General features: G+C 37.6%; 1 protein-coding gene across 1 annotated transcript; it reads right to left on the reverse strand.

Moving 5' to 3' along the window:
• Nucleotides 1–843: 843 nt before the first annotated feature.
• LOC140241416 (extracellular serine proteinase-like) lies at nt 844–15,752 on the reverse strand. The gene is made up of 8 exons (XM_072321147.1): nt 15,498–15,752; nt 14,328–14,468; nt 10,882–11,005; nt 7,758–7,864; nt 4,798–4,942; nt 3,511–3,695; nt 1,804–1,975; nt 844–1,058 (listed from the first exon to the last, which is right to left on the reverse strand). Exons 1-8 carry the CDS (start codon nt 15,750–15,752, stop codon nt 844–846), a joined length of 1,344 nt encoding a protein of 447 aa, XP_072177248.1.
• Nucleotides 15,753–22,543: the final 6,791 nt, after the last annotated feature.

Raw genomic sequence — 22,543 nt, forward strand, 5'->3', positions numbered from 1 at the left:
AGCTCTCCGTACGGATTTATTTCGGCTATTTTCATATTATGGCTCATTTAAAGCTCATCCAATTATATCATACAAAGAGTGAATGAATGGTCACGAGTGCGATCGTGACGATGGTACAAGATTTCGCACGAGGTGAAAGATAGAGGCGCTCTATTCAACAAGGCGAAGCCGAATTGAATAGTGCCCCTCATTTTTCACCAAGTGCGAAATCTTGTTTCACATTATATTTATTGTACGAATAAGTTTATTTTATAAATACCTCGAACGTCAACAGATGTTAACACGGGAGTCAATGGAAACGGGTGATGTCAGCCATGCGCTATCCATTTTTGCTCAAACAAAATTGCTCAGCTCAAGGCTCAGCTGATAGTCACAGCATACAATGGAACTTTTAACTAAATGTCACTTGATTCGCAATCGACAAATCAGATAGCTACATTCTAATTAGGTGTTATATTATTCTGAATAGTGAGCATTACACCGTTAAAGCAAATCATCATCAAACGTAACGTGTCTTTTCATCAACTGACAACACAGATCATTTACGCGTATACGTGCAAGTTGCGGGCAATATTATACATGCATTAATCACGAATCGAAATTTTAGAAAGGGGAACAGAATTATTGATAGAAGTAAAAATCTATCGATATTGTAGGTAAAGCTTTATTAAAAAAACAATAAAGCAAACAAACGAACAAACAAATAAAACAAAATCCTATTCTATTTTTCTTTAATTTCTTACTGCGAAGAGAGAGCAAAAGTGTGCATCATTGAATTTAGTGCATTATGTATTCTGGGGTGGGGAGGAACAAGCGATCTGAACTGCAGCATGTGTGATTTTATCATTCATTTTCTCTCCTTGTGACAATCAAGACCATCAGACAAACTGGGACAAAGAGCACTGGTGTGCCCTTCAGACGAGAAGACTGACTGTACAAGAGCCTATTAACGGAGAACGCGTTCGGGATGGCGTCCCTCGTGGCGTCGTTAATGATCTTGTCCATAACCTGACGCGGGCTGTACGAATTGTGTTCTTGAAGTATTATGGCGGCCGCACCTACGGAGAAAGCACAGCAGTATATACTCTCGGAATGATAGCACGTGATGATGACTTATAACATCGTCCAGTACTTAGACGTAGATAATACAAATATGAGTCACATGATGATGAGAAACATTAACAATGAACAGGTTTTCAAGCAATTTGATGAAATTCTATTGACTGCAAAGTTTTAAGTCAAATTTATGTGACCACTTGGAGGTGGCATTGACCGAGCCAATGCTTGAATAGAATTTCAGTGGTAGTTTAATAAAAATACATTTTACCCCTGAAGTTTTGATCCCAAACATTCATGGTGCGATTTTTTTTTAATCAAAGTAATGAACGTTTATGATAATCCCATAATGAATCTAAATTATATTCAAGATTTCACTGTAGTTCTATTATGCACATTGATATCAGTTACAATCACATGAGCAAAATACAAGTACACGGTTAAGTGATTTTTTAGTTGTTGCAATAGTTCAACAATCATACATGTAGCTCTCCTTTGAAATATTGATGATATTTGCTGCAAGGCCATTATCATTGTAGAATGATTTAATGTTAATTAAGTTTCTACTCAGATTCAGTATGATTGGTGTGAAATGCGAGGGTACAGTTGCATGGGTACAGATACAACCTTGTCTAAATTGCACATAAATTGTGATCAGAGCCTCATTTGTACTTTAGAGTAGAGTTCATGTCATCTAATACGGCGCGGAGATAACTTTCCCTGTCCGCGAAAGCCCGTGAAACTCACCTGTGACATGGGGGCAAGCCATCGACGTGCCGCTCAACGTTTCGGTAGCATAGTTGTCTGTATACCAGGTACTGATAATGTCAACGCCGGGCGCATACAGATCCACGCAATCGCCGTAGTTGGAGAACACGGGTTCATAGTCATCATCGCTGGTAGCAGCCACAGTTAACACCTGCCATCAACAAACAAAAGAAACGAACAGTTTTAGTTTGTTTCCAGTCAGATCTGAGTTGTGATGTCATTTTGTCGGTAAAATCAAATACAAATGATTCAAACTGGTTAATACCCCAAAAGATTTCAGTTAGTGATGACTCGAGTATCCCTTTAATTTGCTGTACTGTATGATAACTGCATTTCTGGGGTCATTATCCTTGTCAAGAATTTTTCTAATGTTGATGGTCTTTAGTATTTCTGTCCAGTTTAAATTTGCTGAATTTGTGTTTTGAAGGGAAGGTGCATGTAATTCTTCAGTTTGCAAATGCATAAAATAGCACCTGCTCGTCTTTAATTTGTAGGATCATGGAATAATGTCGCATAATTATATGTTAATTTATCATTTACCTGTTTCATTTGTTAGATTGAAACAATATTGTAGCCAATTGCTGTGTTCAATTAGTTTTCCGATTATGTGTGAAAAAGAAAGAAATGCAACAACAGACTCAATAAACCTATAAGTCAAGCTGTAGGGAATCATGTATGCGACACAATTTTCTAAAGTTTTTGGTGAACAATTTTGCTCCTCTTTGTAAAAGACACGAATTATTTAGATTGGCGTCTTACATGTCTTAGGTTTAATAATGTGTCACATATCTTTAATTGTCGATATCATTTCTTTCATATTCTTTTTTTATTTTTGATGATTTGTTGGTTATTAAAGTTGTCGGTGTATCATATCGTGATTGTTCCCTTATTGGGACGGTTATTCAAATAAGCTTGCTTTGATTGAAAAGTAAAGGAATTTTGCTTATTAACTTGATTATGTTTCTCCGAAGTAACTTCTGCCCGAATTCGTGCATGGTGATGAAAAGAGAATGAGCGTAATAACGAGTCCATAGCAATACCGTGGGTGATGATAAAGGTAGTGCCCTAATGCATGAATTTAACATTCGTGTTTGTGATGATACTACCGTGGATAAGTCGTTCGTCTGTGTGTTATACTAATGCATCTTTTTTGCCAAGTCCGTGCCTGCCATCACCTCATTGATTGTTCATCTTTTTTTTTTCATTCCTAATATCAGTTAAAGTACAATCTATTTAAATTATTATTTTTCACAACACAGATATTAAAGGCTTTAAATGAATTTAAGTTAAAAGAACAATAATTATTACCTCTAAACAGACGACAGATCTAGACGAATTAGTGCATTCGATAGTTAACATCGTGGAATTAATCAAAGCAATCCCATGAACTGTGAAAAACAGAAACACGCTTGTTATGCTTGTAGTGTGTGGATGTCGTGCTAAAGAGGAAGGCGGGGGGGGGGGGGGGGCGAGGAAGAAAAGGTAATTCATACACGCATGCTGGCAAATTTATAATCAGAAGTGGGGCCTGTTTTCAGGATCCAAAAGAAAGAATTGGTGCGGAATAATAAAAAGACGGAAACGAACGAACAGTGATATAGAATTGTATAAAAAGTGAAGACTTTATATCATAACAAATATTTTTTATGGGGGGGGGGGTCAAGATTTACACTTAAGATTGATTACATTTGGATTTCTTCCAGGTGAAAAAAGGCATGCAATCGTTTCATCATTCCCCGCTGCTGCAACCACTGTAATACCATCATTGTAGACATCGTTCACGGCAGAGTCAACGGAAGCAGAGCCCCAAGAAGTCAGGGACATCGAAACGATGGCTGGTTTCCTGGCATTCTGTCTAACCCACTCCAAACCTACATAAAGAAAATACAACCACATTTCAATCTCAACGAGAGTTTTGAACTTTGAAGTTTATCAACAACAACAATTAGTAAAGGAGTACATGAATACACGAATACATGAATTGATACAAAAGTTCAATATACATAAGTCAGGGCTCCACACTTTCTTTTTTTTTGGTGGCCCGATGGGGCCACCAAAATCATCAATTTCAAATTTTTGGTGGCCCGAGAGAAAAATTTCGTGGCCCGAATAAAAAAAAAAACAACAACAACAACAAAAAAAAAAAAAAACATTAACTCACTGCATGCATTTATGCATTTCCGGGGCAAAACGTTACGAATTTATTGACATACTGTTAAAAAAATATGGGGGCCCGAGGCGGGCCACCAAATTTGCCCTTTTTTGAAATTTGGTGGCCCGACTTTCATTTTTGGTGGCCCCGGGCCACCGGGCCACTGTTAGTGTCGAACCCTGCATAAGTGAAGCTAGACAAATACACATGTGTTATCATTAAAACTAAACTGGTTTTCATTGGCAAGAACATATCAAATGTATAGAACAAATAAAAATGACCAAAAAAAAAAAGAGATAAGAAAGGGAAATGGAAGAAAGAGAAAAGAAATGAGAATAAAAGATAATGCAATGTAATATCAGGGAATGTCGTTGTCAAAAGGATCAAAGATAGCACAAATGTTGTAAAAAGGAAGAGAGAAAGTGGGAGAGAGGGGAGGAAAAATAATGAGGCGGAGGACGAAATTGATCGCTCTATCTTTAAGGTAAAAAAAGTTAAGCTAACAATTTCCAGGCACTACATAATTATCATATATATATAAACCTTGACATGCTGTTAGAAGAGTCAAAATTTCATGCTGATTCCTGTCAATTTGTGTTTCCTTCTCTATTTGTTAACGTTGCAATGGCATGCATTCCTAACTTTTGACATGTTTGATAAAGAAGCTTCAAATAGGTGCTTACTGCCTGACTAGCACTATTATTCAATAATGAACACATAGCCATCTATCCCTATACACATTTTATGATGTAATGAGTTATCTATGTAGTCACTCATATTTATCTTTGTTTTTTTTTTTCTAACTGACATACAGATCTTACCGTCTATTATTTGAGTCAGCGTTCCTTGGCCATTGCAGTCCAAAACACGTACCGCATACAGGGATGCAGCTCGGGCAATACCGAAAGAGTCTGCCCCTATCGTTCCGGCGACATGCGTTCCGTGTCCGTCACAATCAATTCCGTTCTGGAGCAAATGGACGGAATACAACAATACAGGTAATGGCAAGGGCAAAGCTACCTTGCCCATAGACACTAAAAAGACATCAGAGTGGTCAGGCTACTTGTGAGGAAATATATCTTGTCTTATAATGATTTTGGATCAAAAATTTATCTTTCAGTGGTTGGTTGAAAGAGCATCAAGTAATTATATGCATTGTTAACTACGTCAGGATGTTGGCCTGTTTGTTACTCCATTGTATACTATTCAGGTAATGATTACTGGTTATGACAATATTATCCAAACAGCGTACTATTTGTGAAATGACCTCACAAACCATTTTTTATATCAAAAGGCAAATCTTGATATAGCACGCTGCTTTAGATGGGTACTCCGTGAAATGTGACAATCTCTAACAAAGTTATTTTGACATCGCTCGCTGCTTAGTTTGGCCACTTTTTGAAGTGGCATGAATAAAAACAAACTGTCATCGTGCATAATATTATGAATACTTCATACGGTCACTGACAGACCCCTCCACAACATCGCTTCAATCACACGACTTCTTGTTTTCCATTTCCCCTTCTTCTCTCTTTTTTTTTTTTTTATACAAAACAAATATACTTTGCCTAAACTGTTAAAGCTGTCATGGGCCACAGTGTCTCCAAGAAATACTACAGTTTGTATGTACATATACTTCTGGCTGCGGCCCTTTGTGAATAGTGCTCTTTTTGGAGTCACGCCGGAGCTATCAAACATTTTAACCATGCAGGAACTCTTAAGGCAAAGTAATGTGAATAGTATGTTTAACAACAAAGCTCTGATGACCAGCCTACAGTACGGTAGTGAACCAGTTGAGGGCATCGCCATATCGTGGATAAGGCTCATGACTTGCAAAATAATCCCGAAATAAACCTCGACAAACGCGTACATCCTTGAAGAGAAAAGACAATTGTTTGGTGTTTGCTTGTTTTGTCCAACTTGACTAGGCCTACTTATGTCAATGTAAACACACAAAATATCACTACCATAGTATACCACTGCGTTATTGCCCCCTTTTCCTTTGTCCCCGTCTGTTCTATCACGTGAGTCAAACAAGTCTTATCGTTTTAACACATCGGAATATCAGAATATCAACGAGACCGCGACATCAGGCTATAGTCTGAAGAAAGAAAAAGAAATTAATGAAATAAATGAAATGGTGACACGGAGATTAAATTGCGTATGTATAGATATTTCCTTATTTCTCTCAGATGTTGGTTCTGACTTTACCTCGAACAGTTTCAGTTTTCTCTAATGCCAATTATTCCATCATAACGATAATTCGTCTCACAATCTTTCCCCACGAAATTTAACCTGTATTTTTTTTGCAAATATTTTTGCTGCGCGGTGATGTGCTTATTCCTTTGTTGATAAGATAAAATAATTCTTAAATAAGTTTTCTCCCGAATGTGGTAGTTTTGGCAACATAGGTGATGTGTCATTGCTCACAAATCTTCAACTGACTCGAACGCAATTCTTCACCAAATTTGCTTTTCAGACACAAAATCAGAGAGCACCACTAAGTTTTACACTGCCTCGTCAAATCATCACGGAAGTGTAACAATACTATTGTTAAAAGACGAGAGAGTTGGAGTTTCAAAATGAGCGAAAACATGAGTTCGATACCATGTATAAGTGTACAAACCAATGTGAGAGAGGTAACACCATGACAAACCACGTCATTTAGATTGCAAATCAATGTTGTCGTAACAGGTGAAATTATTGTGGTTGCTCGATTTTTTGAATTTTATCCTCACAATTAACTTGACTTTCACCTACCATTATATGAAAAAGTAGACAGGTCGAAAAGAAAGGAGATTTATCTAAATGTACACTCTAAAAAATCCCGGGTCAGAACTGACCCGGAACTGGGTCCATTGGGGTCACACACCGTTCAGGGTCAGAAATGACAAGGAATTGGCTCAGATATGACCCCATCCAGAGTCATGAATTGGGTCAGAGTGACCCCATTCCGGGTCTTCATGACCAAATTCCAAGTCATTTTTGACCTGGAACGGTGTGTGACCCCAACGGACCCAGTTCCGAGTCAGTTCTGACCCGGGATTTTTTTAGGGTGTAACCGATTTATTCATACTCACATGATCGAAATGTCAATGCGTCCGGTTGTATCTTGAGGGCTTTTTTTACACTTTCAAATTTTTGCTTAGTCCCGTACCAACGGTGGGGCTAAGGGGGGGGGGGGGGGGGCTTAGCCCTACCGTTGGTACCGGACTTTCCTTAGCCCACTTTCTGTTTACACTTGTTTTTGCGAAAGTGGGCTAGCCCCACCGATAATCCCGTACTATCTGGCCCTGCAAAATAGCAGGGTTAGCACCGCAGTTGCGGTGCCAAGAAAGCGAGTGTAAACAGAACGAAAAAATAATCCGGGGCTAAGCGACGGAGACGAAGTCCGACCCCCCACTGACCAATCAGAAACGAGGTAATCAAGTGCTGCCGGTGCGTGCGTGTACTTGTACAGTGCATAGCGTAATCATGACTATTCATGTGGTTTGGAAAGTACGGGGCTAAGAAATACGAGTGTAAAAAAGTTCAGTTTTCTCCTTAGCCCAGGACAAGAGCTTAGTACGGGATTTATTGGCGAGTGTAAAAAGCTGAAAAAATTGGTACGGGAGTAGCGATAGTCCTGGGTCAGAGAAAGTACGGGGTTAAGAAACACAAGTATAAAAAGGGCTTAAATTTGTCGCAAACCAACAAACAGACTTCACTGCGGAAATATGATATGTCGCACTTCTCTCTTTTGAAAAGACACACAAACAGACTCACGAGAGCTGTATTTTACCTGTCCTCCAACAGTGTCTGTTCCCACGACTGCCCTGCCACCGAAGTAGACGTTGTTCGGATTAATTCCACTGTCAAGAATATACACACTCACTCCGCTCCCATTACCTGAATGCACAGAGTATAAGGAACAGCAAGCGAAAAGACTGTGAGAAAAACCTTCTGACCAAAGGTCTGGCAAAAAAAGAAATAACAAAAAAAAATGGACACACGTGTCCTTTAAGAAGTTCTTAGAAACAAAAATAGTTGCAACGTTTGCGGTGTCATCCCATCGTCACTTTCGGATGTAAGGAAATAGAAGATAAATTAACGAGGAAATGAATAACAAGACGTGTCTAGATGAAGCATAATGATGATTGACAGGTGATTAGACATACGTGATTCATTGGGCAACCTGAATGGACCTGATTACTCAACAATCTAACTATATTTCTATATGCAATCTGAGCCTTCATGACTATCTTTATTTTTCTTTCAAACAAGCAGAGCAAAAATAATCTTCACGTTATTTTGCATGTGATTAAGATATCAATCGTGATAACGTATATGGCCCATTCTCAGTAAAAGCGTTCAATTACGGAATTTTGGTGTCGCCGACATTCCATGACAGTTTGCGGTTCCCTGAAACCTATTAGATACTATTTAAATGTTTATGATATATCACGAGGACCTTATTTGTTAAAAATAAACACGATCAAATGCGGTTGTCTGCCTTTTTGTATAAAATTTTGCTGTTAAACTTCGTTAAGACCCCCAAAACGCAGTGTCGCCGGCTATTTTAGAATTATGTTTTAGTGCTCCTCTCCGTCCACAAACACACTTTCCAAATATCATTTTCATGGACGATGAGCATATCATATGTGCTAATCACAATACTCGAAAAGTTCCAAAATTTTTATTGACTTCTTTTTTATAGCCTTTTGAAACCTGTCGCCAAGTTCACCGCCAGATACGTTACCAGTTTCTTTTGTGTTACAGCATTGCGAAAATAACAAGACTATGCAATGACCCTGTGTATATGAAACCCTGAGGATATACTTCGTACATTGCAAGTACTTAGATTTTTTGTGCAACAGCTATTTACTGAGAATACGGTACAATGTTTGAAATATAGGTTTTCTACATTTTTATTTGGACAGATACGTTACATACATTTCACGCCACCCACTGCGACAGATATTGCAATGTCAGACAAATTGTATGTTATACATTACTTCTCGGAATGACGCATCGATTCAACATTAAAGTTTAGTACAAGTGAGAAATATTTGGTAGATATCGCTCTCATAATAACATGATCGACCATATACGTTACTACAGATACGTTACCGCAGATACGTGACCGAATTTTGCTCATTGGTCTTGCTTCGTTTTGTTGGACCTCAGGATTATATTCTTACACCAAAAGGACAGAGAGATGAAAAAGAGCAACGTTTCCACATGATTTTTCTTTCTGCGTCAGTGTCTCACAACTTAATGCCAAGTTTTCCGACAGATACGTTACCACATAATCAAAATGCTGAAAAAAATTGTAAATGTTTTGACAAACAAATCGTTGTGTGCTCACAAACTCCAAAGTTCTATTCTATAAAACCCAGCCACTTTCATATTCTATGCAACAACTTTGAACGTTTATTTTACAAGACGAAGCTATGATTCAGCATATCAGTTTTTTGCTTTTCAGATTTAGCAGATACGTTACGTATAATTCAGGGCACCCACGGTGACAAATAATGTTATGTAAAACAACGTGTTCATAAAAAAAAAAAAAATCTGCATAGAATGACACTTCCATAAAAAATTAAAGTTATGTTCAAATGAAGAATATTCAGTAGAAATTGCTCTGTAACTTCACCGACAGATTCATTTACGGTACGCCAGATACGTTACCAAACTTTGAAAGAGTAAAAAGTAGTTTATGAAAAGCATCCGGGAAAAGTTTCAGTGTTCTGTTGCATATTTATTCTAGTGTTTTTCAACATATGAAGAACTACTCAAGATTCATTGATAAGTGGAACAATTATTTATTCATTTTCATTAAAAGGGGTGAGCCAAATACGTAACCATAGGCCAAACAACTTTTTAGTATATCGAGTTCATAGAGACTGTACCTACTTCCTTCTAAGTGCCTGCAAAAATATATTTTTTAAACCTTGTTTGCATTATCCATCAAAACTTAATGAATATTTATAGTCAGATGGATAAATACATTCAGACGTAAGATGAGAATATTCTGTGAATGAAGAACTCAGCGTTCACATTTAGGCCTCTTTTCCACTACATTTCATAGTTTAAATATTACGTACAATGTTTGAAATGGTTAATTTGGGCTTACGTCATTCATTTTTACATCAATTCATAAGGTAAATAATTAAACAGGTGATATTTATTAATTTATACACAACTAAAATTATTACTTATATTTTACCAGATACGTTACCAAAGGCGATTCGATGTTTTTCAATAGTTATTTCCCCAGGAAAGCAATTCATATTTGTTTCCTGTGGAAGTTCCAGATCGGATCGTTCCCTTTGCATGATTTGTGGGATTCGAAACTTAATTTGTAAGCGAAATTGTTAAAAATACAAAGTGAATCTTAATATTATATTTCATTTCAGGAAAAAACATATTTCAACCTTCCACACAGAAATAATTTCTACCAATTAGCAAGGGATGACAACATCTTTACCTCTTGAAAAACCCCAATATCTTTAGGGGGACAGATGTCTTTTCCTGAACAGAAATTGGATCAAAACAATAAATTTAATTCAAAGTTAGGAGTCCGTTACAACATGTAAATTTGCGGTAACATATCTGACTGGTGATCAAAAATCATATATGATGCTCTATTTCAATTCATTTTTACTCAATGAATGGCCATCATTTAGCATGTTCCACTTTTTGTTTCGTATTTGACCGGTTTTGAAGTTACCGAAAACACATCTTTGAATGTATTACTTTGTGGTTGATTTTTCGGTTTTACTCACATGGAATTGAACACTTAATCTGAGAATGGCCCATATATTGGAATCATCGTGGATTTTCATAGATTTTCAAAGTTTTCCTGATCATTTCATAAAACAAAATCTGGATGGCTTAATTCTGTTCAATCGTAGATACTTTACCTTTAAAGTCGACGTTACGATCTAGCGGGAGGCTGCGTTGATTGACACGGTCAATTCCCCAAGAGTATTGAGCCCGAACGATGCTGTTCTCTTCGATGTAAGAAACCTCATCCATCTCCAAGAACTTTACAGATAAGGTGCAAAGATATCGGAATATTTTACTGCAAAATACAATCACGGCATACTTCGTCAATAACTAGTGATAACACAATGAAAAATCTATTGGTGTCATTCTATTTAAATAAAAGCTGTCAAGGGTCAACAATACTAAATACGTTTTGTTTGAAACTTTGTAGTATGAAAATATTCTAATTTACGCGTCCTCCACGAGGATGTTCGTTATTCTAAAATACACACGACACGCAGAAACATTGGAAACATTGGAAACAATGGAAACATTGATAAACAAGCAATAAGATCTTAAATTCAATACGTGATCTGACAGGAAGCCAATGCAAGGCACGTAAGATAGGTGATATTGACTCATATTTCTTGGTCTTTGTCACTAGCCTTGCAGCAGCGTTCTGGATAACTTGTAGTTTCTGGAGTTGGTTGTCTGGTAAGCCATACAAAAGACTGTTGCAGTAGTCAATATAGCACATAACAAATGCATGAACTAATCTTTCAGTGGTTCCTTTATCAATATACGGTCGAATTTTGTTGATCTTATACAAAGCATATGAGGCTGACCTGCATCTAGAGGTAACGAATGCAACGTGAAGTGATTATCAAACACGACCCCAAGATTTCAATATGATATGTTGAAGCCCGACCCGAAATGCAAACAAATTTCTTTCTCTTTTGATAGAAAACTGTATTACTAATTCCCTCATATAGTATGCGCCAGATTTTCGAATTTCAATGTTAGAAATGCAAAATATCCCTCGCGCGGGAGCGAGATTTCAACACACAATTGAGATTGCAAAAGCTCCGATTATTTCATTAAATCGCGGCACCAGATCACTTCAATTACATAAAATGAATCAAAATCTCATCTTATGTGGGGGAGTGGGATGTCCTCTTTTAATTCACACCCTTCCCCATTCCTTTCCATATATCTACCCCCCCCCCACTTCTTTGATTGACAGTTTCCCCAATATGAGAAATTTTCATTTCAACTTTTGAAATGCAAAAACCCTCTCATAATAATAAAAGGGGTTGGGGGACATCCCCTTTCACACCTTCCCCCTGCTATATTCTTCTCTCCATGCATTGAGTATGGCAACAATTGGTGATTGACAATTTGTCATATAATCCAACAAAAGTGTTCACCGGATCGTTGCATGCAATAAAAAAAAAAAAAATCAAAATTTCCCTCATGTGGGAGGGGGATACCTCCTCCCATATGCTCACCGCTTTGTCTTTTTCCATAGATCACACTTATCACACTTCTCTGATACAGACTTCCGGATATTCCACCAAGTGCGTGCGCAAGATCGTGGAATTTCGACGCTTTTAATGCGAAAACTCCCTCGAATGGGAGGGGGATTCCCCCCCCCCCCCTTATCTCCTTCCAAATAAACTCGGTACAATTTGGGGATTGTCAAGTTTCCGAATATTTCACACACACACACACACGCACACACACACACACATACACACACACACACAAAATATTTCAACTTTAAACATGCAAAAGCTTCTTTTCTCCTTCCACCCACCCCGTCAGCGAAATTATTTTTCCCGCATAAGTTCCGGACCCCAAGTCTCAAAACTTCAATTTATTGACGGAATAAACGGCAATATAATGTGAGATACTATTTGTATTACATGCAATACTTTCGGTGTGTTTGAAAATTTTAAAAGTTCAATAATTTAATTAAGAAATGTAGTACCCCCCCCCCAAAAAAAAAAAAAAAAAAAAACCAACAACAACAACAACAACAAAAAGTGGGATTTGAAGCAAAAAGTGGGACTCGAACCTGAGACCTCTAGTGTATGTGTCTGAACGTACACCATTTGCCACACGAGATATCGCTGCAAGCAGACGTTCTTTTTCCATTTTTAGAGCGTCTTGTTAATGATTATGTCATACGGTCTAATGAATATTCATACATTCTCTCACGGGGTCCGGAACTTATGTGGGAAAGATAATTTAGCACCCCGTCAACTTCGAAAAAAAATCGACAAATTTCCCCAAAAGTGTGCACCAGACACCTGCCAGATCGCCGAATTTGTTAACCAATCACATTGCAATGCACTTCATAAATATAGCCCCCTTTCGTCGTGGGTTAAACCATGCATTAAGAACATAACATCTAGTCCGCTCTACAGTTGTTCCTCAGAGTTTTTGAAAGTTATGAACCTTGTCATCGATTTAAAGTCATCGCTTGTGCCATCAGGCGAAAATTCTTGAAGATTAATGACTTTATAATCACAGTAAAACCCTAATCGATAATCCTTTTAACACACACTGCGTTGGGGTAATTACATTTCATTTGACCCCGTACACATTTTCATGTTTCTCCCGTGGAAAATGATTGCATTAATTCGGAAGAATATGGGGGAAATTGAAACCATTAGAGAAATGGGTTCCGATAAACATATCATGCTACAAACTTATACAGTGAGAACATTACTCACTGCCCAGTCAGTGTGTGTTGTATATGATCAACTATTCAGTTTGGTTTGGTTTAAGGTTTGGCCTATAGTTACCCCTTTTCTCCCCAAAAATAGATAAAGAAAATATGCAAACGTAGATTACAAATGACTGAATGACGGGTAAGTAGGCGATTTCATTTTGTCGACATGACAGTAAGAAAGCAGACTTGCATTAGTGTTGAACTTTATTGTTATGTCCTCTCTTATAAATAATTTCCACATGTCTTTATTTCTTTTTGTCACAAAGTGAAACTGTGAAAGAGATAAGGCTAACAACGCCTCGAGAATATGACTTTCTAACATGGATGATTGTGACACTGTGTGTGTTGAGAAATTTATATCGGATTAATGTTTGAATGGTAGATAACTTCAGAATAATGCTCATCGACAACACACTTAAGTCAGAGTCAAAGAGGCAGTGAAGTCGAATAGTTCTGTTCTCATTGTTATAGAATTCAAACTGCATACTAGTCACGTGAAAGAGGGAAGCCCATTGCAACGGAGGGATTATAAATCTGTAATGAATGTTCCATTTGGAGTATCAACGCGATAAGGGTTATAACGAGGAAAAGACGATACTATCCATGTGAGGGGGAGGGGGTGAGGGCAATGATAGTGGTTCACACAAAGAGAAATAGCTTCAATATCTTTGGACAAATGGTAATAGTATCAGTACCAAATACAGAAACGTTAAAATATAATCTGTAGAAATCTTTCGTGTGATTGACGAGACTAATTCGAACGGAAATTTTGCGATATTACCAAGATTTAAGCCTTCTCGATGAAAGAGATCTACAGAACGATAATGATGTTATGCAGTTTTCTGGTGAGTGGAATTCCCTTACTTTTTGAAGCAATTCAGGAGACAAACGAGCAGAGAAGCCGTTGACAACTGAAGTGAAGACGGATAGAACTGCAGAATTCACTCCGGACGCCTGAACTGTGGCTGAATGCGTGTCAGTGAAACTCTGTACGTCATACTCCGGCTAGGAACCAACATTTTGATTAAGAAATATTTAAACAAATATTGAGAAAGTACAACAACAAACGCCGATAGACTATCATGCTTCGCAAAGACATTTTGGGCAACATAACCTAGACTAAACAGGTACTAACTGAAAAGCGTATCACTTGTCAAGTCAATGAGACTATTGGTTGAACATGCAGGGAGAGACTATGTCTAACCATTTTAATACTTTGTATAACATTTAAACGGTCGCGGTCCTCGAGATTAATATTTGATTGTTTGTGGAATCAACATACATTGTACCACTTCCACGAGATTGGAATTTTCGCGATCGAGCACATATTCAGAAATTAAATCAACTATACATATACTGAAGGACAGAATACAGCTTTCCAGGCCAGTCGACTCATTCTCGTATATCATGAGCTATGCTTCTATTAAGGAGAGCAGGACAAGTATGGGGATAGTTTATATATTACTTTCTGCAATAGCAGAGAAAAGGAGCTAAAATTCCTCTTAAAATAAAAAGTAAATCTGACAGAAATTAGATGTGATTTCCATTTTATTTCTACGTTGTCTTTGAAAACTGTCTAAAAATTTGGGAATTCCAATGTGGGGTCCAGACTGATTAACATTGATCTAAACATGAGGGAACACACAAATCTTAAATGTCATCTTATCATTTCATTTGTTTTACTGCATTTGGTATACAATCACCTTAAGCCCTTCAGTGACCGCCAATAATCAATGATTAATCTTCAACATAATTTTGTTCCGGCATCCTCACCTCTTTTCAGAGCAGTTTACCGAATAAAACTTATCTTGAGCCAATATACTGTTCCACTCCGAATTAAACATAATTTTGTATACAAAACAATGATTGATTGGCTTACTTTTTTTTTCATTAGGGGAACAATAAGTTGATCAGAATTGCCAAGGATTCACATCAGAGTATGTGCATCTCTGACGAATGTATATCATAAGCAGAATAGGCAATCTATTGGCTCAAAGGAAGCAACTGCAACATTTCAAGCTTTGGTTTGCTTACTTTCAGAACAACAATGTATTCTCCTGGAACCCTGTGATTTTCTGCTTTCGTCCTGAGCTTTGAAGTCGGTCCACTATCACTCGGGATAGGAGGCCGTGACGGTGTCGGAGACGCGTTTTCTCTGACGGGCTTTGGTTCGATTGATAGTTTTCTGCTAGTCCAGCTCCTCGCCACTTTGTTCTCCACAGTTTCACCTTCCCGTAGAAGTGCTATTCCCAAGACGACGAGCGTCCAAAAGCTGCTGAACCGGGGCATGGTTTGGGCTTACTTTGAACCAAGTTAATCTGGAAGGAACACAGATATTCAGCGACGGAATAAGTGAAGGAATATTCACAGGAGAAACTAAATTCTAAATATGAAATAAGTTTTTTCCCCTTATCAAAAATCAAATCAAACAAAGTTACAGTACCTTTCAAGTTGTTCAGTGAAATCATGAATTTTGAAGATTGGCCCACCTTTGGCGGTAACAAAGTGCCAAAATGAACACGCGATCGCTTGCTAACATCATACTACCTTATTTTAGCAGCTACAAATAAGCACTTTGAACCTAGAAGCATATACCACAGACGTAGGACACTGTCAAGAATTTACCTTTATTTGCGTCAACCAAGTTGTTTCACATTCTGTCCATACAAGGAGGTCATATCTTATCTGCAGAGATGAACTTCCTTGCAGTGTGATGGTGTGAGCCAACGAGTGATCATTACAAAAACAGTAAATGAAAAAAAAAAATCAAAGATAGTCTTTGGCGGAGACTTTTTCATTAAAAAACACCAAAACTTAATTTCAAATAAAATTCTTTACATTTCATTCATTCTTTACATTTCATTTCATTTACATAAAATTCTTTACATAAAATTTCTTAATTTCCTAACAACAGAAGAATTATAAAAACTTCATGCCACATATTTACACTCTATCTTTGCAGCTCTGCCTGCCGTGGAAAGGATTTACGTCGATTTCAGGAAAATCACGATAGATTTTCTGTCCTCAGCACAGATTTAAAACACAACGGATACTGCTATGAGTACTCGTTCGTAACTTTTCAACTCGCGCCTCAAGACGGAGAGATACGACCCGACATGCACTCGGACAAGAAAAATAGCAGAGTCATTCACGAAATCATTTTCAGATGAGGAAGGAGATGTTTTGAATAATGTATTGCTCTTCTCTTCGCATATTGGATTCCATCTGAGACAATGCTAACAATCAGTTTCCATGATTACATCCTATGTTTTGCCCAGAAGACAAACTGTGTAGAAGCGGAGTTGCGAGGGAAAGACTTCAGTGGGTCTCTCTCAAAATTATTCTCTTACCAGTGGAGTCCCTTCTCTAGATACTTAGCAAATGAAGAGTAAGAAACAAAGCTGTGTTTTTTTGTTCCTTGATGTCGATCTCTTGGGTTTAATACAGAGCACTTAACAGAAGAAAAAGGAGGGAAACATTACTTGACAATCTACTGTTTAAGCACGATCAAGTGGCAATCATCTTGATTTCTGTTTCGAAGTTGTCGGTATAATAATAATAATAATAATAATAATAATAATAATAATAATAATAATAATAATAATAAGTTCTTATTTACCCAGGGTAGCCTCTTCAGTGTTACCACTGTTCTACCAGAGGGCCCTGCAATTATTATTACCCTAGCATTGCCAGGTACCCACTTATACACCTGGGTCGAGAGGGACATGGTGGGTAAAACATCTTGTCCAAGGACGTAAGCACTGGGCGGGATTCGAACTCGGGTCCTCCGACCGGGAGTCGGGAGTCTTATCCACTATGCCACAGTGCATTGATAATCATAATCATATCATAGCATGGATAATCGATATTTCATGTTGAAACATAACAGATTTCGTTTCATTTCGTTCTTTTGATCTTAGTAGTTCAGCAAATCGAATGTCTATATTTTAATGGTGTCAATGTGGTAGACGCAATTTTATTATAGGAATATATTATACGATAATACACGAAATAATTCAGGCACGTTCTACACGGTTTCATCCGTAGATCGATTATTCAAAATAAGCACAAAATAATGGGTTCTTTTTGATAGGAGGGACAACCAAGGGTTTAGTTGATAGTCTAGAGTTCAGCCTTGTGATAATTTCAAGAGACGAAATGAGGAAGAGACAGTGTACGAGTACACTATAAAAGACTGCGCGTGTTTGAGCACATAATATATTATAAACGCGCCGTCAGAGCGATAATAATATGCATTGTGCAAATATGCACGGTGCAGTGATATTATGTTAAGAGGTGCAAGCTACAAGTCAACACTCGATTATCAGGAACTTTTCAGATAAGCTAATGATCACATTTTTTGTCATCTTTATTTTTAGAATAATCTTGACGAGACATTAAACAAAACTTCAATGAGTTGACTGAAAACAAAGACGATAAAAAGCAAGTAAATTGCTACAGTTTTCATGTGAATACGCAGGCCACAAAACTAAAATACTTTGAGTGCACTAACTGACTCGTTGAAATCGAAATTAGGCCAGAGTATTTTTCTTATATTACTCCTACAGTGCAGTTACAGATACAATATACATGTATACAGATCAGTTACAAATATTACCCACAATGTCCTCTCTCCTTTCTCTCTCTCTCTCTCTCTCTCCCTCTCTCTCTCTCTCTCTCTCTCTCTCTCTCTCTCTCTCTATATATATATATATATATATACATATAATATATATATATATATATATATATATATATATATATATATATATACACATATATATAAAGGCCCCCGAAAATGCAGATTTTAATCTGAATCAAGGCAATTGGCATTTAATGCATTCCTCTATTGTGACATTCTAGTATTGCTATTTCCAGTACTGTCAATCGCGGAGCAAATACAATGTTTTATACATACAAACATAATACATATCCAAGAATATTTCTTACAGAGGTCAAAAATAATAGATTGCTCTTCAGAACTCAGCTTCTACTCTAGCCGGGCGCTGTCAGCTGACTATTGAGTTCAAATTACAGAAATTATTGCACCTCTTAATGTTCCTCCTGTACAAAGGTTCCAATCGGCCAATGTGCCCCATAACATAGTGTCAATAATGTTCCAACGAAGTTAGTCTTTTCAGTCGATTTTTAATTCAGGACACTTATATAGGTAAGATTGCGTTGAATTTCAACCATTAATTTCAGTGTCACCAAGTATGTGGGCTCCTTCGTTTCTAAAGATGGAAACACATGGCACATGTTATAGCTGTCACGTAACGATCTGATTTTATTACAGCCATAGGCGCCGGAAGTGGGGGGGGGGGGGGGGGGGGGCAGGGGGGGGGGCGGCCGCCCCCCCAATCCAAAAAGTGGGGGGGGGGGCAAAACGCATTTTTGCCCCCCCCAAAAAGCCCCCCCCAAAAAAAAAAAAAAAATAATAATAATGATAATGATAATAAAAATAAATGAATAAACAAAGAAAATAAAATAAATATGTATATATATGAATAAAAGGGAAAAAATATGGCTATAAACGGCAGCTTTTGGACTGTAAAATGTCAAAATTTTCAAGCTCGCTCGCTGCGCTCGCTCGCATCCAGCAGTTGAGCCCGGTGCGCCTCCCCCTTAATTTCTAAAGCGAAAAACATAGCTACGACGGCAGTTGTTGGACTCTAGAATGTCAAAATTTTCAAGCTCGCTCGCTTCGCTCCCTCGCATTGAATCGTTATGCCATTCTCCTAATGTTGCTGACAGTAATTGCCAGTAGTTGCGCCCGATGCCCCCACCCCTTAATTTCCAAAGCGAAAGATATGCGTCGTATAGCTACAAACGGGAGTTTTGGGACTGTAAAATGTCAAAATTTTCAAGCTCGCTCGCCTCGCTCGCTCGCATTGAATCGTTATGCCACTCTCCTAATGTTGCTGCCAGTAATTGCCAGCAGTTGCGTCCGATGCCCCCCCCCTTAATTTCCAAAGCGAAAGATATACCTACAAACGGGAGTTTGGGGACTGTAAAATGTCAAAATTCTCAAGCTCGCTCGCATTGAATCGTTATGCCATTCTCCTAATGTTGCTGCCAGTAATTGCCAGCAGTTGCGCCCGATGCCCCCTTAATTTCCAAAGTGAAAGATAAAGCTACAAACCCCAGTTTTGGGACTGTAGAATGTCAAAATTTTCAAGCTTGCTCGCTTCGCTCGCTCGCATTGAATCGTTATGCCATTCTCCTAATGTTGCTGCCAATAATTGCCAGCAGTTGCGCTCGATGCGCCCCCATTTATTTCAAAGCGAAATATGTAGCTACAATTAAAACTCCAGTTTTGGAACTGTAGAATATCAAAATTTTCAAGCTCGCTCGCATTTTATTGTTATGCCATTCACCTTATGTTGCTGACAGTATATAATTTGTCGATCGTTTCACACCGTCATTCCATAATCCATGTAAGGAAAACTTACAACGTTCCTCAATGACTGCGTTGTTTAATGTATCACATTCCGTAATGTATTGCAGTCCCATTATTGCTCACGCACACACGCACAAGCATACAGACCGTCAAAATTACTTTATGGTTCCCCCCATGTTTCGACCCACTGTACGCCACTTTACATATATATATATATATATATATATATATATATATATATATAATAGATGTGTGTGTGTGCGTGTGTGTGTGTGTGTGTGTATTGTGTAATATGCATGGTCTAATCTTGAGCCCCCTCCAATGTTTGCCCCCCCCCCCAATCCAAAACTGCTTCCGGCTCGCCTGATTACAACACATAGTGTGTATGGGGTATATAGGATTTTTCATTCATTTCATTTATCTTCACTTAATAAAACATGCATACATAAAAAAATGTGACAATAGCATAACAAATATAACATGAAAAGTGACAAAATAGACAAACAAGCAGACAAACAACCAAAGTTATCAAGTGAAGGGGTTAATGAGAAGGCGCTGGGCCTTATTAAAAACTAACCCCGGGAAAGTGAATACAGTGTATTGTCTCTTCTTTCTACAAACTATAACCAGTAACTGAAAAAAAAAAAGTCAGCAACACGCGCGCATATTCGCATACATACACACACACAAACAAAACATACACGAGCACATTAACAATACACAAGATGCCATTTACACAAACACACCCCTGTCATGCTCCTCTACTATTAATTCAGAATGATATTGAGTAATTCCAGAATACTTTTCAAGTAAAATACGCTTGAATGATTTCTTAAAACTTGTTACTGTCTTTTTACATTTCACATCAGAGTGTATAGAATTCCAGATTTGTGGACCTTGAAAGAATATCGACTTTTTGTAAGAGGATGTACGAATCATAGGCAAGTAAAAATTTGTACAATTTCTTGTGCCATAGTTATGATTATCTTTGTTTAATTTGAAATACCCAAGTTGTGATACAGGTAAAATATTATAACATAAGTACATATATATTGCACTCTGTAATAAATACATGTCATACACAGTTAAAATAGACAAAGAAGAAAAAATTGGCAAGGAGGGCGCCCTATACAATGAATGCGAGACTATTCTAATAGCTCGCTTTTGTAATTTAAACAGTCTCTGCATATTATGCACGCTAGATTTCCCCCATGCTAAAATAAAATAATTCAAATGTGGTATAATGAGGGTGTTATACAATAATAATAACAAAGATCTGGAGTAGGACCGTAGTCGGTTTAGAATCCCAATAGTTTGTGATATCTTTTTGCAGATGACACCAGTGTGTTCCTTCCATGACAGACAGTCATCAATTTCAACCCCAAGAAATTTTACATGAGAGGCACGTAATATTCTATTTTCATTTTCAGGAATTACTCTGAGGTTGGGTGGCAGGGCGGTCGGGTGGTTGGGCGGTCGGGCTGTTGGTTGGTAGGGCTGTCGGTTGGTCGGTCGGTCGGTCGGTTGGTCAGTTCGTTGCAAAATCTTGTAGATCGATCTACTCTCTTTTTTGAGCAATTACCCCAGATTTGGCATGTGTGAACGCTATCAAAAGTCAATGCGCTTGACATCTCTTTTTATCCGTTGGTATCGAATGATGCATTGCCATGATGACAACGGCAAATTTTCATAAAAATCTTACACAATGTTGTGCAGCAATTCAGTTGAAATTCAGCATAATAAGCAATGTAATGTGTAGTTGTGTTAAAACATATTCGTGTATCTGTGAAGAAATCTGCTGCCATGGCAACAATATTTTTTTCTATACCAATCATACAAAAATATGTGGATTGACCAAACTCCCTTAGTTTTTTAGTATTTGCCATGAATTTTGGTATTTGGATTTTCAAAATTCATTTTTCGTCAGTGTGTTACCACGGCAGTAACAGTATACTTTTTACGAAAATCATGCAAAAGTATTGTGAATTCGACTAACTTCCTCATTTTTTATTATTTGGTTTGAAATTTGGCACATGTCACCGCAATAGAACTAAATGTGCAAATTTCTTCTTTGGTCTTTATCAAACAATGTGTTGCCATAGCAACAACATATTTTGTAAGAAGGCCATTTAAAAACATTGTGGATTCAGCTGACGCCCTCAGCTTTTTAGTATTAAGCTTGAAATTTGGTACAATTTTGACAGCTATGACATGTAGTTGTGCAAGCTTCATCGTTTGTACGAAAATTGTGTCGCCATGGTAACCACATTTTTTGGTGAAACTCATAGAAACTAACATTTTTACATTCATCTAACTCACTCAGTTTTTAAGCAGTTGACTTGAGATTGGCACATGTGACTAATACAATTTGTTTTAGATGAGCAAGACACATCTTTAGTCAATGTTGAACGATGCATTGCCATGGTAACATTTCTTTCAATAAAAATCATACAAAATAATTGCTGCTTGAGCCACCTCCCTTAGTTTTAGTTGGGGTATTAGTGATAGTTCTAGCTAATCGAGAAGTTAAGATACGGGAACAACACTTCCTGATTTGGCATACGTGACGAAACATTTTACTCGTTGTAAAAATGTGGCCCCAATAGTCAGAAAAAAAGGAGAAATGAACTGAAAGCTTCTTGATTCAGTGACCTGACAACGATGCTATTTCAGTCCGGTG

The sequence above is a fragment of the Diadema setosum genome, chromosome 18 (genome assembly GCF_964275005.1).
Source record: "Diadema setosum chromosome 18, eeDiaSeto1, whole genome shotgun sequence".
In the NCBI taxonomy this organism is placed as follows: domain Eukaryota; kingdom Metazoa; phylum Echinodermata; class Echinoidea; order Diadematoida; family Diadematidae; genus Diadema; species Diadema setosum.

Excerpts from the sequence above, each read along its gene's own strand:
- LOC140241416 (XM_072321147.1), bottom strand. The coding sequence starts at position 15,752 with ATGCCCCGGTTCAGCAGCTTTTGGACGCTCGTCGTCTTGGGAATAGCA. Across the intron at positions 11,006-14,327 it reads CTCCTGAATTGCTTCAAAAA|TTCTTGGAGATGGATGAGGT; the intron begins GTAAGGGAATTC and ends TTATCTGTAAAG. Across the intron at positions 7,865-10,881 it reads TCGTAACGTCGACTTTAAAG|GTAATGGGAGCGGAGTGAGT; the intron begins GTAAAGTATCTA and ends CTGTGCATTCAG.